The sequence below is a fragment of the Sorghum bicolor genome, chromosome 6 (assembly GCF_000003195.3).
Source record: "Sorghum bicolor cultivar BTx623 chromosome 6, Sorghum_bicolor_NCBIv3, whole genome shotgun sequence".
Classification (NCBI taxonomy): domain Eukaryota; kingdom Viridiplantae; phylum Streptophyta; class Magnoliopsida; order Poales; family Poaceae; genus Sorghum; species Sorghum bicolor.
In genome coordinates, this window is record NC_012875.2 from 60,119,244 (window position 1) to 60,139,559 (window position 20,316).

At 45.7% G+C, this 20,316-nt stretch overlaps 2 protein-coding genes across 3 annotated transcripts; both read left to right on the forward strand.

The window, feature by feature from the left end:
* LOC8076469 (N-acetylglucosaminyl-phosphatidylinositol de-N-acetylase) lies at nt 2,049-5,680 on the forward strand. The gene is made up of 9 exons (XM_002447284.2): nt 2,049-2,622; nt 2,743-2,813; nt 3,211-3,275; nt 3,385-3,429; nt 3,511-3,591; nt 4,107-4,174; nt 4,424-4,472; nt 4,865-5,025; nt 5,383-5,680. Exons 1-9 carry the CDS (start codon nt 2,156-2,158, stop codon nt 5,444-5,446), a joined length of 1,071 nt encoding a protein of 356 aa, XP_002447329.2. The 5' UTR covers nt 2,049-2,155; the 3' UTR covers nt 5,447-5,680.
* Nucleotides 5,857-7,867, forward strand: LOC8076470 (probable polyol transporter 4). Of its 2 annotated transcripts, none has more exons than XM_021463921.1 (2): nt 5,857-6,481; nt 6,733-7,867. In XM_021463921.1, the coding sequence occupies exons 1-2, from the start codon at nt 6,229-6,231 to the stop codon at nt 7,860-7,862; spliced, it is 1,383 nt and encodes a 460-aa protein (XP_021319596.1). In that variant the 5' UTR covers nt 5,857-6,228; the 3' UTR covers nt 7,863-7,867. The 2 variants fall into 2 exon arrangements, with proteins under 2 accessions (XP_021319596.1, XP_021319598.1); XM_021463923.1 differs by having other exon boundaries at nt 6,771-7,867.

Consider the following 20,316-nt stretch of genomic DNA (forward strand, 5'->3'; position numbering starts at 1 on the left):
TCTCTGTGTGTTTTTTTCAACAAGGCATGCTTGAGCTTTTTAGCTTGATATGCCAATTATTCAGCAATGTTTTTCTCTTACAACAAATCAGCGAACAATACTTTCTTCAATGACTTATCAGCAAAACGAATAGAGTGTTATCTAAGAGGCAAAGTACCTTAAAGAAGGCAGAGGAAGAAAAATGCAATCTTATATTTTCCAACTAGGCAATAAAATTAGAAATGGCCCATTTTTTAGATTGAATACATTAATTGTTGCTTCTGCATAAAATTAGGAATAGCAAGCGATCGCTGGGCCAGTCAATCGGGCGGTGCGCTTTGCATCCTGCCAGCTAGAGTTTGAACCCCTTCAGGGACGGATTTGTTGGCCGGAGGAAGCACACTTTATCTGCAAATCTTCTCATCTGCTCCACGCCAAAGCACAGGTCTAATGTTGTCTTAACCCTATAGTTTGAGTTTTCTTTTTATAAAATTAGGAATAAAACTATTCATTCTACATAAGCAAACAGAGTAGAAATACGTTGGTTCTCTAATCAGGCTGTGAATCCAATCAAAATGCCCTTTAGAAATAATGAACTTATTGGACAAGAGTACCTCGTGGGCAAAAAATCCTTATTTTTATTTAGGAGAAAGGTCCCAATCTAACTTTACGATTTAGACAAGAGAAAAGACAAGGGGGTTTAGATATTTTATCTAGGATTCTCGTCTTCCAATCTAACTCTATCAGGGTTTTAGAAGCTTAGAGATGTTTTTGTGATTTAAAAAGCATTATCAGATGTTTATTTATATTTTTAAATTTAAACCGACACGAGATGGTGTCCATTTCTATTGACAGATAAGGGGCACTAGGACAAAGTTAGTAAAAAAAAATTCAAACAGTACTTTTTAAAAAGATGGTATTGTGTTGAAAACCACTTCTAACTAAGACTAAAAGATAGTAACCAATTCCGAGGGTAGATAAATTGTCCAATTAGGATCTAAGGAACCTGAACTCTAGCAATAGTCTAGGATAAAAAGTGTCATTTTTATTTTTTATACTTAAAGTCAATTAAGGCCCTGCTTGAAACAAAGAAATTCAGAGGATTAGAAAACATATGAATTTTACAGTATCGTGTTTAGATAGCAAGAATATGATGAGTATAGATTTAGTTGCAAACTTAATTTCTGATAATAAACTTAGGGGGTGTTTAGTTCCATTTTTTCTCAAAAAATTTTGGGTTTTGGTCCATCATTTTGCAAAATAGAACTAAACATCATGCAAAATTTTTGATAAAAAGGTAGTTATTCTCTATTTTGGATTTTGACCTCAAGAGGCCAAAAAAACTCCAAAATGAGTCTCAAGAGGCTTCATGAGGATAATAAATTCTGCATTTTAGATGGAACTAAACATGACCATAAAATTTTTAGCATTTTGCATTTCATCACTCCAAAGTAGTTGACATTTTGTATTTTGGATTCTATGGAAACTAAACACCCCCTTAGTAGTAGATACTATTTTTCCTTTTACAAAGCTACAGATCACTTGAAGACCTGAATCTTAGAAGATGCCCCCCCCCCCCCCCCCCCAGAACACCCAACAGAGTCTAGCAGATCCCTGCTTGCGTCATCATCATGAGTTGAAGCCATTTTTTTTCTCTTGCTCACTGAAGCTCAGAAGTCTCTTATGTATTTCATGGGAACGAGAGTTTTAGCGGGAAGAGGAATGGAAGTTTAGACGACCCAACTTCTATTAACTAATTATCTAGGGGAGTGGTAATTGGGTGAGAACTGTGTTCTTAATAAAAGAAAAATACATCATGACTATCCATCATGATTTGTTATATAATTTTTCGCTCAAAATCTCACACCAAACAGTGGATATAAATTATTCAACTCTCTCTATTATTTTTCCTCTACGAAACAAGCAAGGAATTGAGACTAAAGTCAATTTGTCACCTTTACTCCCTATATATCAACTCCTACCACCGATTCATGTGCCCCTTTTATGTATTTCATCAGCTCTTGCAATCGCTAAGGAAAAGAAAACAAAGGATTGAATTGGACTATTTTTTTTCGTGTGAAATAGGTACAGTATCTGGATATGTGAATCGAAAGAAAGAAAAAATCCAAATTCTTCCATTCCAAACGTGCGCTTCAGCTCCGTGTTTCACATCCCTATGAGCTATGATCTTCCTTTGGAATTCCCCCAATCCAGACAGGCCCTTATTGGCCACGGCCCACGGCCGAACCAGGCACAGCTCCATTTCCGCCGCCGCCGTTGGCCGGCATTGCCGGGAGCTCACCGTTGTCCTCTCCACCGCATCGGGTCTCGGCTGCCATCGCCTTCCCACCCGCCCTGCGCAACCCCTCCTCGCCGCGCCGGAACGCCGCCCGTCTTCTTCTCATCTCGTAGGCGCTCGTCCTCCCTCCCAGCCTCCAGCGCTTGCTGCTTCTCCATGGCGTGGATCTGGATGGTCCTCGCGGCGGGAGCCGTGCTCCTGTGGGCGATTTCTCTGGGGCGGATTCTCTCCTACTCCTCTCCGTCCTGTGTGCCCCTGAGCCCGCAGTTCATGCCCCCTCTCCGCGGCGACAGGAGGAGCCGGAACGTGCTGCTCGTCGTCGCCCACCCCGACGACGAGTCCATGTATGTTAGTTCTCCTTGTGTTTTGGATGCTCAATTGCCATGTCTGTGGAACGTCTGCTTAATTCTAGTTTGATGTGTTGCTTGATTCTTATTGCTTTCTCATGTTTTGTGTTGCTACAGGTTTTTTGCTCCAACTATTCTTTTTCTTAAGTCAAAAGGTCACAACATTCACATTCTGTGCATGTCTCGAGGTTAGATGTTAAGCAACTGACGCTGTAGGTTTATTTCTGTTGCCTTTATACATTTGTTCATCTGAGCTCATCACAAAACAGGAATGACCATTGTAATTCTGCTCTGCTAGGATGTATAATAAAATTGTCATAGACAACCATGATGTCTTTTTACTGTAAGCTTGACAGCACAGACCAGATATTCGTCTCTGATGCAAGCATGGTGCTTAAACATGCAGTGCAGCTGTGCTGTGTAAACATGATTTGTAATGAATTAATGACAGTGATAACCAACAAGTTATAAATATCACTCCGTGCATCTCAAATGCTATGGAAGCTTTTAGCACTAGGTTTAATAGTGTTTTTCCCCTGACACGTGAACAATAAATTACCCATAACAAACTTTCTCTTTCCACAGGTAATGCTGATGGTCTTGGAAATACTCGTAAAGAAGAATTGTACCATGCATGTGAAACCCTTAAGGTACTCAGATCCTTAACTAGTTAATTTTGCTCTCAAAGAGCAAGCTTTGTACAGTTCATGAAGCAGTTTTTTTTTTTCTTGTTTTTTTCTTTTCTTCATGTCATTACAGATTCCACATGAACAAGTTAAAGTCTTGGACCACCCGAAATTGCAGGTACTTTATTTTGAGTCCATACTTGTATACTTGTACATACTGTTTGAAAATCATGTGATCTTGGCTCTATATATTTAACAGGATGGATTTCATGAGCAATGGGACCATGGACTAGTAGCAGAACTTACCATGGAGCATGTCCTGCTATGGGCCATTGACACGGTAGTGGCCACAACTCAGGGACCTTATGAACTTCAAAATACATTGCATTTTTTAGTATGCTACCTCTCACTCGTATTAAATTACCTTGAGAAGTAACACGAGTAAATGTGCTGGTCTGCATTTTGTGTAATATAAGACATGTTTACAAAGAAATTCTCGCCAAGTCGCCAGTTCTGAGTTCTCCTTTTTTTCCTTTACTTCTCCTGAATAATTTAGCAAATCACAAATATTGGGGTTATGCTTGTTCAAACGTTATCACTTCTTTTCTTAAGAAAAGACACTTGTGACTATGGTTTGCGAACTCTGCTTAAAAATCCTGAGAGTGAATTCTTGCTATCTGATACATTTTAATGATTTTCCATAATTTGCAAATATCAATATGATTTCCTTGCTAATAGTCACTACGATATTCAGTTATTTTATACCTTTAAATTCATTTATTACACTTGTAAAAAAAATACATTTTTTCCTTTGACTGCCCCTGCTTACTGATGCAATATTTGATGCCATTTTAGATTGTAACATTTGATTCATATGGAGTATCAGGCCATCCAAACCACAAAGATGTTCATCATGGCATATGGTTAGTTCAGCTTCTGGTTTAACACTGCATGATTAGCCACATGCATGAATTGCTGAAATTGCTTGTTAACATTGGGATTCCAATATGTTGGGCATCAGGTCTGTTGTTCTTTGACTGTGCACAACTTGTTCTCATTTCATTTACTTGTGCATTTTTTATACTACACATATGTCTGTCGCATTTATGAGCTAGTTTTGTATTCTTTTTATCACTGAAAGAGTCTAAAAAACTCTATTTCTATATGAACAGCAAGTTTCTCCATGCAAACAGGCAAGGAAATGTTGAAGCTTGGGAACTAGTAAGTTTCTTCCCTTAAATCTTTCGACAACCTTATTTGGATTTACTTTTCAGACTGATTTTCACTGTAGAGAGGGAGAGAATATGTGTGTTACTTTCCTGACTTTGTCAGTACTATATTTAGCTGAAGCTACGGATCTCATAATCTCTTGGAATTGGAAACACATAAACTATAATGCTACAGCCTTACATTTGCCATCTCCATTTTGTTGATGACTTTGCCACACTTTGCTAGTTTTTGAATGAACATCATTTCTGTATTGCTATGGTCACCTTATCTTTAGTTTACCTTATCCTTTTTCTTTTGGTCCTGATTGTACCTTGTTCTTCTTGCTGGAAGAACATATTAGTGTGGAGGAAAGATAATCCATGTTGGATTATTTGTAAATGCAGGCAAGCCTGAATATTCTTCGCAAGTACAGTGGTCCAGTTGACATTTGGCTTTCTTCCTTGATCTCCTTCTCAAGGTCAAAGCAGTCAATCTATACTCTAGTTAACAGTAGCCCGTCCCGAAGCTATGAGGCAATGGCTGCACACAGAAGTCAGTGGGTTTGGTAAGTATAGGAGTTCCATATCTGCATTTTCATGGACAAAGCATTCTCTTCTGCCATCTTGAATAGAGTGTTGGAGATCAATCCACGTAGCCTCTAGAAGTTCATAACGAAGTTTCTGATTGCATCATATTTATATTGTTCCTCGCAATATATCATGGCCAACATAAAAGGAATCACTGACTTGCTGGTTGCTGCCATGTGTCATCAAAGATGTCATCTGTCAATATCTTACCTGTATCAGGAAACAATAGGGACCATGTTTAACTTAGTAGTTAGGGATTGTCTTTCTTCTTCTCGAATATAAGGAGGCTCTTTTTTGAATTGAAGATAATCAAAATATTCCATGTATATTTGCAGGTTTAGAAGATTGTTTGTCATGTTCTCTAGTTATACGTACATAAATACGCTACAGAAAATTTAACATGTGATGTGACGTCATATCAGAACAAGCCGCCATTGTCATCTCCAATATCGAACTTGTGTATTGTCAATTGTACATTTGTAATGTATGTATCAATGGATTTTAGTTGTATATTCTCTATAGGCAGTGCTCATAGGGTGACTGTAGAACTTCTTATTCCCAATTATGTACTACAGTGTATTTGGAAGTTTTTGATACTGAACGACTGAAATGCAGAGTATGCTCATCGGATTAGCTTATGGGTGTGGTGAAACGATGTCTGGTTCGAGTTTGACGTCCTTGACGAGCTGACTAGTCCCTTTTGTACTACTGCTTCTGTCCCAAAGGATGCAATTCTAGCTTTGGACCGAGTCAAACTTAAAATATGTTGGCATTTGTGGCTCTAAATAGGTATACTATGAAAACATTTTCTATTTCATGATTAATCTAATATAATATTTATTCAGTATTATACATGTTAGTGAATTTTTGTTAGTTTTGATCAATCTAAAACTACCTGACTCTTTTAAAAACAAAATAAAAAAAACACGAATCACTGAGAACCAAGGGTTTTATACGAAAGACGCCCCCATTTGAAAACACAGGCCCCAACGCGATGAGTTGAACGACGACCAAACCGCGCGTCGCGAAAAGTACACGATGAACCTATTAAAATCTTTTGCCTTCGTCTTCCTCCTCCGTCCTCAGATCCACCATTGCCTAGTCCACTAATAGCACCATCCAAGAGGAACAGAAACCTCTTGCTATTTGGGACTTGGGAGCTGGGAAGAAAGCGAGGGAAGATGGAGCAGAGCATGATGCTTCCGAGCGCCGAGCTGTCGGCGTCCAACGGCGGCGGCGGCGCCAGTGGCCTGCCGACCCTGCCGGACTTCTTGGGCAGGAAGAGCAAGTACGTGCGCATGGACGACGTGCTCCCTCTGGAGCAGGAAGGCGAGGACGGCGGCGGCGTCTGTGTCCGTGAGCGCCAGAGCAGCAGGAGATATGTCTTCGCCTGCTCCGTGTTCGCCTCCCTCAACTCCGTTCTGCTCGGCTACGGTAAATTTTCTCTTCTCGACTTCGGTAGCCAGTTTTTCAGTTGAAAAGTACTAGTAGAGGAAGAAGATTTCGATCTTGATTGGTCGTGAGAGTTTCTTGGCCATCGACTGTGCGTAGGATTTGGAGATGGTTGGTACAGAATCGGGTTGACTTTCTCCCTTGTCATGACAATGGCTGCTTCTTCTTGTTTAACTGTTACTCTTAGTTGTTAGGTTGCTAATGAAGTTTCATAATTTACTCCCAAATGTCAGATGTTGGTGTGATGAGCGGTTGCATTATGTTCATTCAGAGGGATCTTCACATCAACGAGGTGCAGCAGGAGGTCCTGGTGGGTTGCCTCAGCTTCATCTCCCTCCTCGGCAGCCTTGCCGGCGGGAGGACATCGGACGCATTGGGCCGGAAGTGGACCATCGGCCTCGCCGCCGTCGTCTTCCAGGCCGGCGCGGCCGTCATGACGCTGGCCCCGTCATTCGGTGTCCTCATGGTGGGCCGCCTGCTGGCCGGCATCGGCATCGGGTTCGGCATCATGATCGCGCCGGTGTACATTGCCGAGATATCCCCCGCGGTGTCCAGGGGCTCCTTCACGTCCTTCCCGGAGATCTTCATCAACCTCGGCATCCTCCTCGGGTACATCTCCAACTACGCCTTCTCGGGCCTCCCCGACCACATCAACTGGCGCGTCATGCTCGCCGTCGGCATCCTGCCGTCCGTGTCCATCGCCTTCGCGCTGCTCGTGATCCCGGAGTCGCCGCGGTGGCTGGTCATGCAGGGCAGGGCCGACGAGGCGCGCGCCGTGCTCCTCAAGGTCACCGACACCGAGGACGAGGCTAAGGAGAGGCTCGCCGAGATCGAGGCTGCTGCGGCAGGCACCACCACGGGCGCCGCTGGCAAGTACGGTGACAGGACGGTGTGGCAGGAGCTCTCGAGGCCATCCCCGGTGATCGCCCGGATGCTCGTCACCGGAGTAGGCATCCAGTGCTTCCAGCAGATCACGGGCATCGACGCGCTGGTGTACTACAGCCCGACCATCTTCCGGGACGCCGGGATCTCCACCGAGCGCCAGCTCCTCGCCGCCACCGTCGCCGTCGGGTTCTTCAAGACGGCGTTCATCGCGCTGGCCATCGTGCTGATCGATCGCGTCGGCCGGAAGCCGCTGCTGTACGTCAGCACGGTCGGCATGACCGGCTGCCTGGCGGCGCTGTCCGCCGCGCTCTTCCTGCAGGCGCGTGGGTCGGTGTCTCGCGCCGCCGGCGTTGGCGTTGATAAAAAACAGGATCTACTAGCAGTGAATCGAGTCGGGGTACAAATAACATATAGCAGTAAACAGTGGCACATGCATATGATTAATCTACTACTAGAAACAGAGAAACAGATAGGTTAGGGTTTCGACCATCAGCGTTCCCGGCGAGAGCGGATCCGGTGGCGTCCATGTTGAGAGTGCTGACGCGGTGGCGGAGTAGATCCCGTCGTCCTTCGGGCCTCCACCGGCACTGACCGACGACGGCGGGGTAGGAGAGAGGCGCAGTGGTGCTTCCCGACGCCACTGCGCAAGCCGATCGGATGGCCTAGGGTTTGTCGAGTAGGGTTTTGTGCACGGCGAACTTCGTCACACGTGCCTGCGGCCCCCACTCCTGTTTATATAGCGCAGCGCGTCGGGGGCCCACCAACCATGGATCGGTTGGGCGCCCCCGATCAGGGCGCGATCCAGGGGGTAAGAGGCCCCAGCCGTTGGGCTGGGCCTGAGATCAACCTAACATTCTCCCCCTTGATCTCAACTGTGCTATCTCGCTTTGTCAACTCACCCCATCACAAATCAGTGTATTGAGCATGCTTCATCTTGACAGTTATCACTGCTAGATTAGACAGCCACAAACACTTTTCTATTTAGAGATGAATTCTCGCCTTGGGCCCCTTACTATCCAGGAATCACAGGCTTTCCCTTAAACCCATGCCGGCTACATGTTCTCTGAACACGTTGGGTGGTAAGCCTTTGGTAAGCGGATCCGCTAGCATCTTTTCTGTGCTTATATGTTCAAGACTTATGACGTGATCCCGGATTTTATCCTTGACAACATAATATTTTATGTCAATGTGCTTGGCTGCATTGCTTGACTTATTGTTGTGAGCATACAACACTGCTGGCTCGTTGTCACAATACAACTTTAGTGGTTTATCGATGCTGTCGACCACCTTTAAACTGGGTATAAATTTCTTAAGCCAATTCACCTGTCCTGATGCCTCATAACAAGCAATAAACTCAGCATACATTGTGGACGATGCAGTGACTATTGTTTGTTTTGAGCTCTTCCATGATATGGCTCCTTGCGCGAGAGTGAATATATACCCTGAGGTAGACTTTCTATCATCTCCCGCGTAATCAGAATCTGAATACCCTACTATTTGCAGGTCATCAGTTCTTCTATAGGTTAACATGAGCCCTTTCGTGCCTTGCAAGTACCTCAAGACTTTCTTTACTAGATTCCAGTGTTCCATACCTGGATTACTTTGATATCTACCAAGTAACCCGGTCACAAAAGCCAGGTCTGGGCGTGTGCACACTTGAGCATACTGTAAGCTTCCGACAGCTGAAGCGTATGGAACGGCTTGCATGCGATCGCGCTCGAACTTGCTCTTGGGACATTGATGTTCCCCATACTTGTCACCTTTTACAATAGGAGCAGGTGAAAGTCTACACTTATGCATATTGAATTTCTTCAATATTTTCTCTATATATGCCTCTTGGGACAATCCCAATACCCCTCGACTTCTATCTCGGTGAATCTTTATGCCCAAGACAAAAGAAGCTTCACCTAAATCTTTCATATCAAAATTTGAGGACAAAAATCTCTTGGTTTCCTGCAGTAGAGTGACATCACTACTGGCTAGTAGAATGTCATCTACATACAGTACTAGGAAAATGTATTTCCCATTCTTAAACTTTGCATATACGCAATTGTCCTCAACGTTCTCTTTAAACCCAAACTTTCTGATTGTCTTATCAAACTTTAAATACCACTGCCTGGATGCTTGCTTTAATCCATAAATGGATTTCTTCAGGCGACAGCCCATTCTTTCTTTGCCTGTCACAACAAAACCTTTCGGTTGTGCCATGTATACTCTTTCTTCTAGATCCCCATTGAGAAAAGCTGTCTTCACATCCATTTGATGCAATTCTAGATCAAAATGTGCCACTAGGGCCATTATGATTCTAAAAAAGTCCTTGCTCGAGACAGGAGAGAATGTTTCATTATAATCTATCCCTTCTCGCTGAGTGAAACCCTTGGCTACCAGTCTTGCTTTGTACCTTTCTATGTTCCCTTTGGAGTCACGTTTCACCTTGTAGACCCATTTGCAGCCTACTGTTTTGGCTCCTTCAGGAATTTCCTCTAGGTCCCAAACTTTATTGGTACTCATAGACTTTAATTCATCTTCCATGGCTTCTTGCCACTTAGACGCTTCGGTGCTCCTCATGGCTTCTTCAAATGAAGTGGGTTCATCCTCCATCTGAACTTCTTCGCATTCATAGACTATATAGTCATCTGGAATAGGAGACTTTCTCGCTCTTTGAGGTCTGCCAGAAGTTTCTGCTACTGGCATTTCTTCTTGAGGTTGCTCTTGTTGGGGCTGTTGTTCTTCGACTATGGGTTCATTCGGCTCCTGAGGGACAGGTTCCAAATTGGCCATAGGCGAAAAATCAGCAGGTGTTGTCACTACTGGTGTAGATCCAACAACAACAGGCAGCGTAAAGTAGGGTTCTTGCACCATGGGAATGGGCACGAACACCCGCTTCTCTTCAAGGTTAATTTCTCGCGCTGCCTTGCTCCCCCTGATCATCTGATCTTCTAGAAAACTAGCGTGTCTCGTTTCCACAAACTTGGTATGTCTACCAGGGCAGTAGAAACGATAACCTTTCGACTTTTCTGGATAGCCAATGAAATGACAACTTACTGTTTTGGGGTCTAGCTTTCCTATGTTTGGGTTAAACACTTTTGCTTCAGCGGGGCTCCCCCAGACACGCAGATGGTTGACTGAGGGTTTCCTGCCGGTCCACAACTCATACGGGGTTCTAAGTACTGACTTGCTTGGAACTCTGTTGAGAATATGAATGGCGGTTTTTAAGGCCTCCATCCACAAACTCAGTGGCAGAGTGGAATAGCTCATCATGCTGCGCACCATATCCATTAGAGTACGGTTACGCCTTTCTGCTACTCCATTCTGCTGTGGGTCCCCTGGCATTGAATACTGAGCTACTATGCCATTTTTCTGTAAGAACCTTGCAAAAGGTCCAGGAACTTGTCCATAAGGGGTATGTCGACCGTAGTACTCCCCCCCACGGTCAGATCTTACTACTTTGATTTTTCTGTCTAGTTGGTTTTCAACCTCAGCCTTGAATATCTTAAATTTGTCTAAAGCTTCTGAGCGTTCTTTGATTGGATAGATGTATCCAAAACGAGAGTAGTCATCTGTGAATGTGATGAAGGAATCAAAACCATCCACAGATGTCACTGGAAAAGGTCCACAGATGTCTGTGTGGATCAATTCTAGTACTCCCGTGCTTCGCTTAGCGCCTTTCTTTATGTTCTTTACTAACTTGCCTTTAATGCAATCGACGCATTGCTCTAACTCTGAGAGTTCTAGTGGTGGGAGGATTGATTCTTTGACTAAGCGTTCTATTCTCCCCCTCGAAATATGGCCTAAACGACAGTGCCATAATTTCGATGAGGAATCAATTCTCTTTCTTTTCTTGCTAGCATCTGCGGGTATTGCATTCTTAGCGTTATTACATTCAGCATTCACATTCTCAGACAAAGATAATAAATAAAGTTTGTCTTGTCGGAAGGCAAGACCCACACATTTATTATTTAACTGTAGCTTACAATCATTCTTGCTGAAATGGCAATCAAAACCATAGTCTGACAAACATGAAACTGAAATTAAATTTCTAGCTAAAGAGGGAACATAAAGAACATCATGCAACTCAAGGGTGAAGCCACTAGCTAAATCTAGAGATAAATTTCCTATAGCTTGAACTTCAGCTTCAACACCAGTGGCCACCTTTGTAACACCCTAGGTGTCAAGCATGCACTTAGCCTCAACAAAGCCATGCATAAGCATTCCATCAAGCATAAGCATCATGAGCATGACACTCTTGAGCAAAGTATGATTTTATGTGCTTCATTTCATGTGTTTTAAATATGATAAAAATATGATACTTGCTTCTAAAATTGTGAAAAATTCAAATTAGGTTGCTTTATGTGTAAGAAGAATTTAGAATATTTTTGTGCAATTTTTGGAGCTATGGAATTTGAGAAATGGAATTTATACAAAAATCTCCAAAAGGTATTTATTTAAAACCTAGAACTGAGTTTTAACTTGTGATTCAAATTCTGTTTGGAATTTGGTCTTGCTTGTTAAAACAAAGTTGTAGAGTTTTTATTTTGGAGCAACTTTGCTTTTGGGTGAAAATGGTGAAAATGATTTGAAAATAGTCAAAATGCTGTTGGAAGAGGATTTGAGAAAAGAATTTTAAAAAAAAAAAAAAGGGGAAAAGGGGGCGCTAGCAGGCCGCGGCCTCGCTTCTGGCCCACTGGCCGAAGCCGGCTCGGCCCGCCCGCGCTCTCCCCTCCCCCTTCCCCGCGCCCGCGCTCGCGTCCGCGCGCGGACAGCGCTCGCCGCGGCGCCGTGGCACGCCGGCAGGGCTCGGCCGCCGCGTGGCGGGCATGCGGCAGCGAGGACGCGCCCCGGTCGGCCACCAGGTGCCCCCGGTCGCGCTCGCCTCCGTCCCCTCTCCCATTTGCGCCCCTCAGCTCCCTCCCTCTCGCTCTCTCGCCCTCGCCCCGCACGCGCAGAGCGCCACCGTCGCCATTGGAGCCCGAGCTCCGCCTCGGCTGTTCCTCCCCCGTGCGTGCGCCATTCTTCGATTAGTTCTTCCCCGAGCTTCGCCCTCGCTCCGCCGTTGCAGAACGCGCATCTGAGCGCTCGGTAAGGCACGGTGAGCCCCGCTCGCCCTCGCTTTCTTCTCCGGCGAGAGCTCCGCCGCCGCACGCGTGGTCCGCGCGTTTCCATGCCTTCCGGTGCTGCGTAGTTGGCGCATCGTGTCCGCCTTGGCACCGCGATGCTCGCAAGCCCTTCCAGCCACGCTCTACCGAGCCGGCGTCCCGCACCGACGACGAGCAGCGCCGCCGCTCCGCCATGGCCGGTGGCGAGCCTGCTCCGGTCCGTTTTAGGCCGCGCAAATGGGTGCCCTAGGTCCGCCGTGAGCCGTAGAACGTGTAGAGCCGCTTGATTCGCCGAAAGGGGTCGCCGACGGTGAGCTCCGGCTCGCCGGAGCTCCTCCCCTCTGCGCTCTGACCAGCGGGCCCGGCTGGTAGGCGGGTCCGCTCGTCAGCGGCCGCGGGTGCACTGCACCGGGTGCACCTAGCAGGTCTCGGGATGGATTTTGTTTTGTTTTCAGAAAAATAATTTCCAGGAAATGATTTAAATGTTTAAAAATCCATATCTTGATGAATATAGCTCCAAAAATGGTGAAATAAATTTTGGTGTGTTCCTTATTTCCAGATCTACATCCTAGTATGATTGCATGTCATGTTTAAGTAACTTTTCTGTGTAAGTATAATTAATCCATGTTTTTGTTAAACTTGGAAAATGCATAATAAATAAAATATGGTTCAGAAAAATGTGAAACTTGATTTGTTGGCTTTGCATGTGTGTTTACTCACTGAGAAAATATTGTTACATATTATTTGGTGTATAAATGAATTTATGGCAATTTAAATGCTTGCATGGCAGTGCTTTATGATTTTTAATAATTAATGGAGTCATGCAATAAATCTGGAAAATTTTGTGGATGTTTCTTATGATATTAGGTAAATTGTAAAAATATGAAATCTGTTGTTTGACACTTATATCACAGTAGGGTGATTTTACTTGCCTTATCCATTAATCTTGTGATTTTTGTGACTCAAAATAAGTAACCAAAAATTATGAAAAATTTACAGTAGACTTTATGATTAGCTAGTAGTCTCCTGTAATTTTTCTGGAATTTATTGATGAACAGAGTTGCATGTGATTTTTAATGGGCTTAGGAATGAATAAAGAAAACTATAAATGGTTGTATATATAGGTGGAATGGAATGAGTTAGGTTTGGTGTATCTTTGAAGCACCATGTAGGTTGCTGATGTCATTTGAAAAATAATTATAGAAGAGAATATAATAGATGTTTGATTCAATTGTTTATTCTTGGATGATGTTGACTACCTTGTAATGAGCATGATCAAGTGCATTACCTATGCATCATAACATGACTCTTTTGGTACTCTCTCATATAAGCATCCACTCGGGCATCTCGCACTCCACTCATGAGCATATATGCATCATACAGGCTCGCAGGAGAACGAAGTGAGACCCGAGGAACCCGAGGAGCTTCAGGAGCAGGAACCTCCGGAAGTACAAGAGCCCGGAGAGGAACTGCAAGAGTGCCCGGATCACCGACCCAGCACGTTTGAGAAAGGCAAGCCCCGGAGCATTCTAAGTCTCCCTAGTCTCGCTAACCTACTAAGTATATTACACTTGTTCTACTATATTGCATATAAGTAATAGGAGTTGCTTGATACCGTTGTTGCATATGTATTCCTTGTTATCCCTACTCGTTTATCCACCTTGTCCTATGTAGATAGGCGCGGAGTCTATGCTTAGCCTGCTTAGTCCGGTAGAAGTCGGGTGATTCCCTGTCACCTGCGAGATATAGGTGGATACCCGTTTGTTTAAGCAATAGTTGCTTGGGGAAAGAAATAACCGAGTGTGGAATGTAATTGGAGACTGGGCAGGGTCTTATGGTGGGTTGCCCATAGTGCCCCTGCCTGTGTCGATTAAGGACCGATCGTTGACGGCCCTCTTGTCATGTTGAACGCATGCCCCACATTTAGCTGGAAGGATAAGTCGTTCCGACCGCGAAGCCTGAGCACTATCCGGGCCGGGAATCGGCCCGATGTACGCGCTGTATTGGTGATGGTTGAGGAGAACGACGAGGGCGCGGCGCGCAACCTTGGTATACCTTGGATACCTCGGTCGCCGGAACGGTCCTCGGGTACGGGCGGTGCCTGTCGAACCCGCGAATTGGTCCTGGATAGTGCAACACGGTGACCTGTAGCTCACTTGATCAGTGAGTGTGGTTTGTGTGGGGAATAAACTCGCCAGCTGGTCAGAAATCGATTCGAATCGCCATCGCTCCTGGATAGTGAGCACTTGACATGAGCCCTGTCCTCGTAGTAAGGACTATGGAACACTTGGGTTATAATGATGAATGGTTTAAGAAGTGCTATGATGAGGTTCTATCATAGTCTCACACTTGTTTGTAATAGCACAAGAGCAAACCTAGATAATAGGTAATCATACTGTCAACTTGAGCTAATTAAAAGAAGAAAGACTTAGGTAAGTTACGTTAGTGAAATACTGCGGTTTTGCAAAGATGTCGTCAGCTACCCCACTATATAGCCTTCATGATCCTTGATGAGTCTTTATTTTAAGTTATGACGGGTAAGTCTAGCTGAGTACCTTCTTGTACTCAGGGTTCTATTCCCATGTTGTTTTGCAGATGGTCAAATGTATTATGGTTATTGCATCCTCTGTCTGTACCCAGCTATGGGTGATGACTAGACCAAGGGCGATGGTCACTCCGTCTCTTCCTTTGCTTTTGTGGGAATGACCGAACTATGGCACTGTACCAGACTTATCGTGTGTGTTGTATTTTCGAATTATGAAGCTTCCGCTACTTGAAGAACTTGGTTTGTAATAACTTTAAGCACTCCGATGTATTTTATGAATGTTGTAATCTGGATGTACTTGTGGATGGCGACCGCTAAACTTATTACGATCTTGGCTGTTATGTGAAGTGTGGTTTGAAATCCTTCGAGATTTCACGGACTACCGGGATTATATGGGCTTAAGCGTGATAGTTCGACTACGCAAATGGTCACTATCAGGCTTAATCTCTTATAATTTGGTCGGTTCTGTTACAGCTGGCATCGGAGCAAAGTTTAGCGAGTTACTGTTCATAAGTACCTTCTAAACAAAAGCCTAGAACGGTTTAATGAAAAATTTTAGTAATTTATAAAGATCAAGGTGTTAAACTGAGTTTTGGAAAAACTATCTAGTGTGCCATGGTCATATCCTTTATGCCCAGTTAAGGACTCTAAGGTGGCTAGCTAAGTACTGACTCGGGGGTTAATGCATCATATTTTCATTTCGTCGCTCATACGGCGTGCAATAGTATGAGTGCCATTCATTTGAGTGGTAATGTATGGATCAATTCTTCCTCTACGCCATGGTAAGTGGGAGTTGTGAGAGCATGATCGGATACACTGCCGGTCTAGGGAAGTGTTGTCAGGTGCTGTGTCATGCACACATGTTGGTGTGTCTTGGGAACAGTACCGCATGCTGGGAATTCCGTCCTGAGAGACGATGCCGTCATTAGGGCGATGATGTGGATAGTGACACGTCACATGCATGGACGGGTGTCTGTGTATGTGAAGTGCATAGTTTTAAATTTTGTTCTGCACGATCACATTGTGGGTGGGCTGAAATGAGTTTTCTGCAGGTACTCTAACCACGTTCTCGCTTAGAACGCTAGTTACGTTATGAGAGAACGTTGTGTGCCACCGCATATACCGCTTAGTGTTAACCTTTGTTTTCTAAGTTTGTGAGATCGTAAGTTCGTACATGCATCATGTGCATTTCATATCATTGCTTACTTTCCCCCTTAATTTAATCTGTCTCAATTCTAAACAAAATAACTAAAGGTAATCCTCGCTCTTACCCACGGTATTCCATTTGCAGCAGATGGCACGCACTAGGCTCACGGCTCGCAAGTCCACTGGTGGGCGGGCCCCTCGCCATCCGTTGGCAGCTAGGAGCTCGCGGCATAAGAGCAAGTTCCTAGAGGAGTTTGGGATGCCCACTTTGCTTTGGAGGGTGCTCAGTTCGATGGGGTATCCCGAAGGAAGGGAGCCTCGCTACTACTGGGACAAGGAGCCGCTTGGTGACGAGACCCTGGTGGGGATCGAGGCAGTTGTCCCTACCAGCGGAGGAGACCCTGCTTGGGGCGGCTGGGTGTACGAGTCCCGAGGTGTCACGCCTTTCCACGGTGCCACCAGGGCAGCTTTTGCAGTTCTGAGGGACCTCATGGAGAGGTTTCCACAGGAGCTGGCCCACGCCTTCGCTGGGGTGTTTCCCCGGGGTGACCCTTACACTTCGGTGTGGGATCAGTCCGAGGTGAATGCTCTAGAGAGGAGTGCGGATGAGGACCAGCACAGTGACAGTGCAGCTATGAGTGCCATGTACGCGTTGATGAAGACCTATGGAGGCCTAGAGCGTTGTTTGGGTCGCTTGTCCGGGTCTCTTCTCACCGTCCAGGATGAGAAGCGTCAGTTGCAGCGTGAGTTTGACTCTGAGGTTGAGGGGCTACAGGCAGAGTTGGCTCGTGTGACCAGAGAGAGAGACCAGGCCGTCCAGCAGAGCAGTGAGCTGAGTCAGGACCTGCTCGCAGTACGGGAGCAGAAGGACAGGGTGACTACTGCTCACAGGAACTGCGAGCGCATGCTAGTCCATGTGCTTGGACAGAGGAATGAAGCCTGGCACGAGGAGGACACTTTGAGGGCCCGACAGCTAGAGCTAGAGCAGCAGCTAGCTAATGCCGAGGAGTACAATGAGAACTTGCATGAGGAGATCCACCAGCTGCATAACCAGCTCCACCCTCACCACCTTCCTGGGGCAGCGGAGCTAGACTCTGAGGACGAGATGGACGCGGATCCCGAGATAGGAGCAGCTGCTAGCGGTGACGAGGATGAGGATGGCTCTGGCATGGACAGTGACCACAGCGAGTAGATGCTAGGGCCCTAGAGCTAGTCTTCTCTCTTTTGTGATGTATGTTGCGTGGCATGTCATGTACTTTTGGATCTGGGCTGTGTAAGACTTTATGAGTTGGTACGGAAAGTCCAGTGTATGTATGCTGGCAAGTTGGATGTACGCGAACCTTGTTGCGTGAATGATAAGTAATCTGTTAGTGATGTTGTGCGTGGATAATGAGTTGTTGTGCCTTTGTTTATTGTGTGAATTTATTCCCTCAGTAAATTCAGTATGGCACGATTTTACACATTTCCTACCGGTTGATGGCAACTCCTAACGATTGCTTATCATTGGCATATGCAGATGGTACAAACACGTGGCGGGGGTAACGGCCATCCAGGTCTTGGAGCAAGTGCATCTGGAAATGGGGCTCAACGGAATGAGGATCAAGCACCAACACCACCACCACCTCCCCCGTACACTGCGGATGTGTTTTTCGCGCAGTTTCTGGGAAGCCAACGCAACATGGAACAGATGCAGCGCAATATGGAAGAAGCTTTGCGCAACATAGCTGACAACACCCGTCGTGGAGATAATCAGGGCGGTCGAGAGGTCAACCAGTACAGCTCGTTCAAGGACTTCCTGGACACCAAGCCACCAATCTTTAAGGAGGCCTTGGAACCGCTCGAAGCGGATGAGTGGATCAACACCATGGAGCAGAAGTTTCGTCTTCTCCGAATGACAGAAGAACTCAAGGCTGAGTATGCGGCACATCAGTTGCAAGGACCCGCTGGGATTTGGTGGTCCCATCACCGTACCACCTACCCAGAGGGGACACCAATCACCTGGAACCGCTTCACCACCGCTTTCCGGGGAAATTACATTCCTCCTGGTATGGTTGAAATGAAGGTTGGGGAGTTCATGAGGCTGTCCCAAGGGACGAAATCTGTAAAAGAGTATCTACATGCCTTCAATAATCTCGCTCGATATGCCCCTGAGTTTGTAAACACAGAGGCCAAGAAGATTGCTAGTTTCCAGAGAGGCTTAAATCCAAAGATGCTGAAGACCATGGGTACAGGGGCCAGGGCTACTTTCAATGCCTATATCAGTGACTGTCTGACCCAAGAGAACAATAACAACAACTACAGTGCGTCCAAGTCACGCAAAAGGGCTTTTGAAGCAGGATCATCCCAGTTCAGGGCACCAGTGGCAGGGCGACCGCAGTATCGTCCTCCTGCCCCGGGTGCTAGGTTCCGACCACCGCAGAGAAGGAACACCGGGCATCCAACACAGCAGAAGCCGTACAAGGTGGCGATAGCTCCTGCCAAGCCAAAGGCCATTCAAGCTGCAGCACCTGCCGTCAATAACGCGCCCAAGGGTCCGTGCTATAACTGCCACAAGATGGGGCACTTTGCTAAGGAATGTCCCTACCCCAAGAGGCAGCAGCCAACATATCCAGCTCGCGTGCATCATACCTCGATTGAGGAAATTCCGGAAGGAGAACCGGTAACAGCTGGTATGTTTCCTGTCAACCAACATCTTGCAGTTGTTTTGTTTGATTCTGGATCATCGCATTCTTTCATGAGTCAAGCATTTGCACAAAAGCATGATCAGCCAGTTACTGAGTTAGGTTATGGCTATCGCATCAGCTCAGCCGGGGCCGATGTGTTGACTAATAAGACGGTAACAGGGGTTACTTTGGATATCAGTGGCCGGAGGTTTCGTGTAAACCTTGTGGTCATGCCAGGACTGGTTTTGGACGTCATCATTGGTATGAACAAGATGACTGACTGGGGCACGGTTATAGATGTTGGAAACAGAACTCTTTCCCTCAGAGAGCCGCAAGGGAAGGGTGTGTTTCAGATCAAGTTACCCCGGCGGTTGGACTTCGCCAGTCTTTCGTGTGCAGTACAGGCAGTTCCCTTAGAACACATACCCGTGGTATGTGAGTTCCCGGATGTGTTTCCTGAGGAATTACCAGGACTTCCCCCAGATAGGGAGGTAGAGTTTGCGATCGAGTTGATACCAGGTACAGCACCAATATCTAGAAGGCCGTATCGGATGCCCCCAAATGAACTCGCAGAATTGAAGAAACAACTGAAGGAATTATTGGAAAAAGGGTTCATCCGGCCCAGCTCGTCGGAATGGGGTTGTCCAGCGTTGTTTGTGAAAAAGAAGGATCAGTCGTTGCGCATGTGCGTGGACTATCGTCCACTCAATGCAGTGACAATCAAGAATAAGTATCCCTTGCCAAGGATTGATATCCTGTTTGATCAGTTATCCAAGGCCAGAGTGTTTTCCAAGATAGATTTGAGATCCGGGTATCACCAAATCAAGATTCGTCCGCAAGATATCCCGAAGACTGCTTTTTCCACCAGATATGGGTTGTACGAGTATCTTGTCATGTCCTTTGGGTTGACAAATGCTCCTGCATACTTTATGTATCTGATGAATTCAGTCTTTATGCCAGAATTGGATAAGTTTGTTGTGGTGTTTATCGATGATATCTTGGTGTATTCAGAGAATGAGCAAGATCACGCCGAACATCTGAGAATCGTGCTGACCCGATTACGAGAGCATCAGTTATATGCCAAATTCAGCAAGTGTGAGTTCTGGTTGAAGAAAGTTCCGTTCCTAGGGCACATTTTGTCTGAAGAAGGAATTGCCGTGGATCCATCAAAAGTGCAGGAAGTCATGGATTGGAAGGCACCAACTTCTGTCTCGGAAGTTAGAAGTTTTCTTGGTCTGGCCGGGTATTATCGTCGTTTCATACCTGACTTCTCCAAGATTGCTAAGCCAATGACAAGTTTGCTACAAAAGGATCATAAGTTCGTCTGGACGGAAGGGTGTGAGTTAGCCTTCCGCACCTTGCGAAGGTTGCTAACCACTGCTCCCGTTCTGGCACAACCTAATATAGAGAAGCCTTTTGATGTGTTTTGTGACGCATCAAAGAGTGGCCTGGGGTGTGTGTTGATGCAAGATGGCAGGGTGA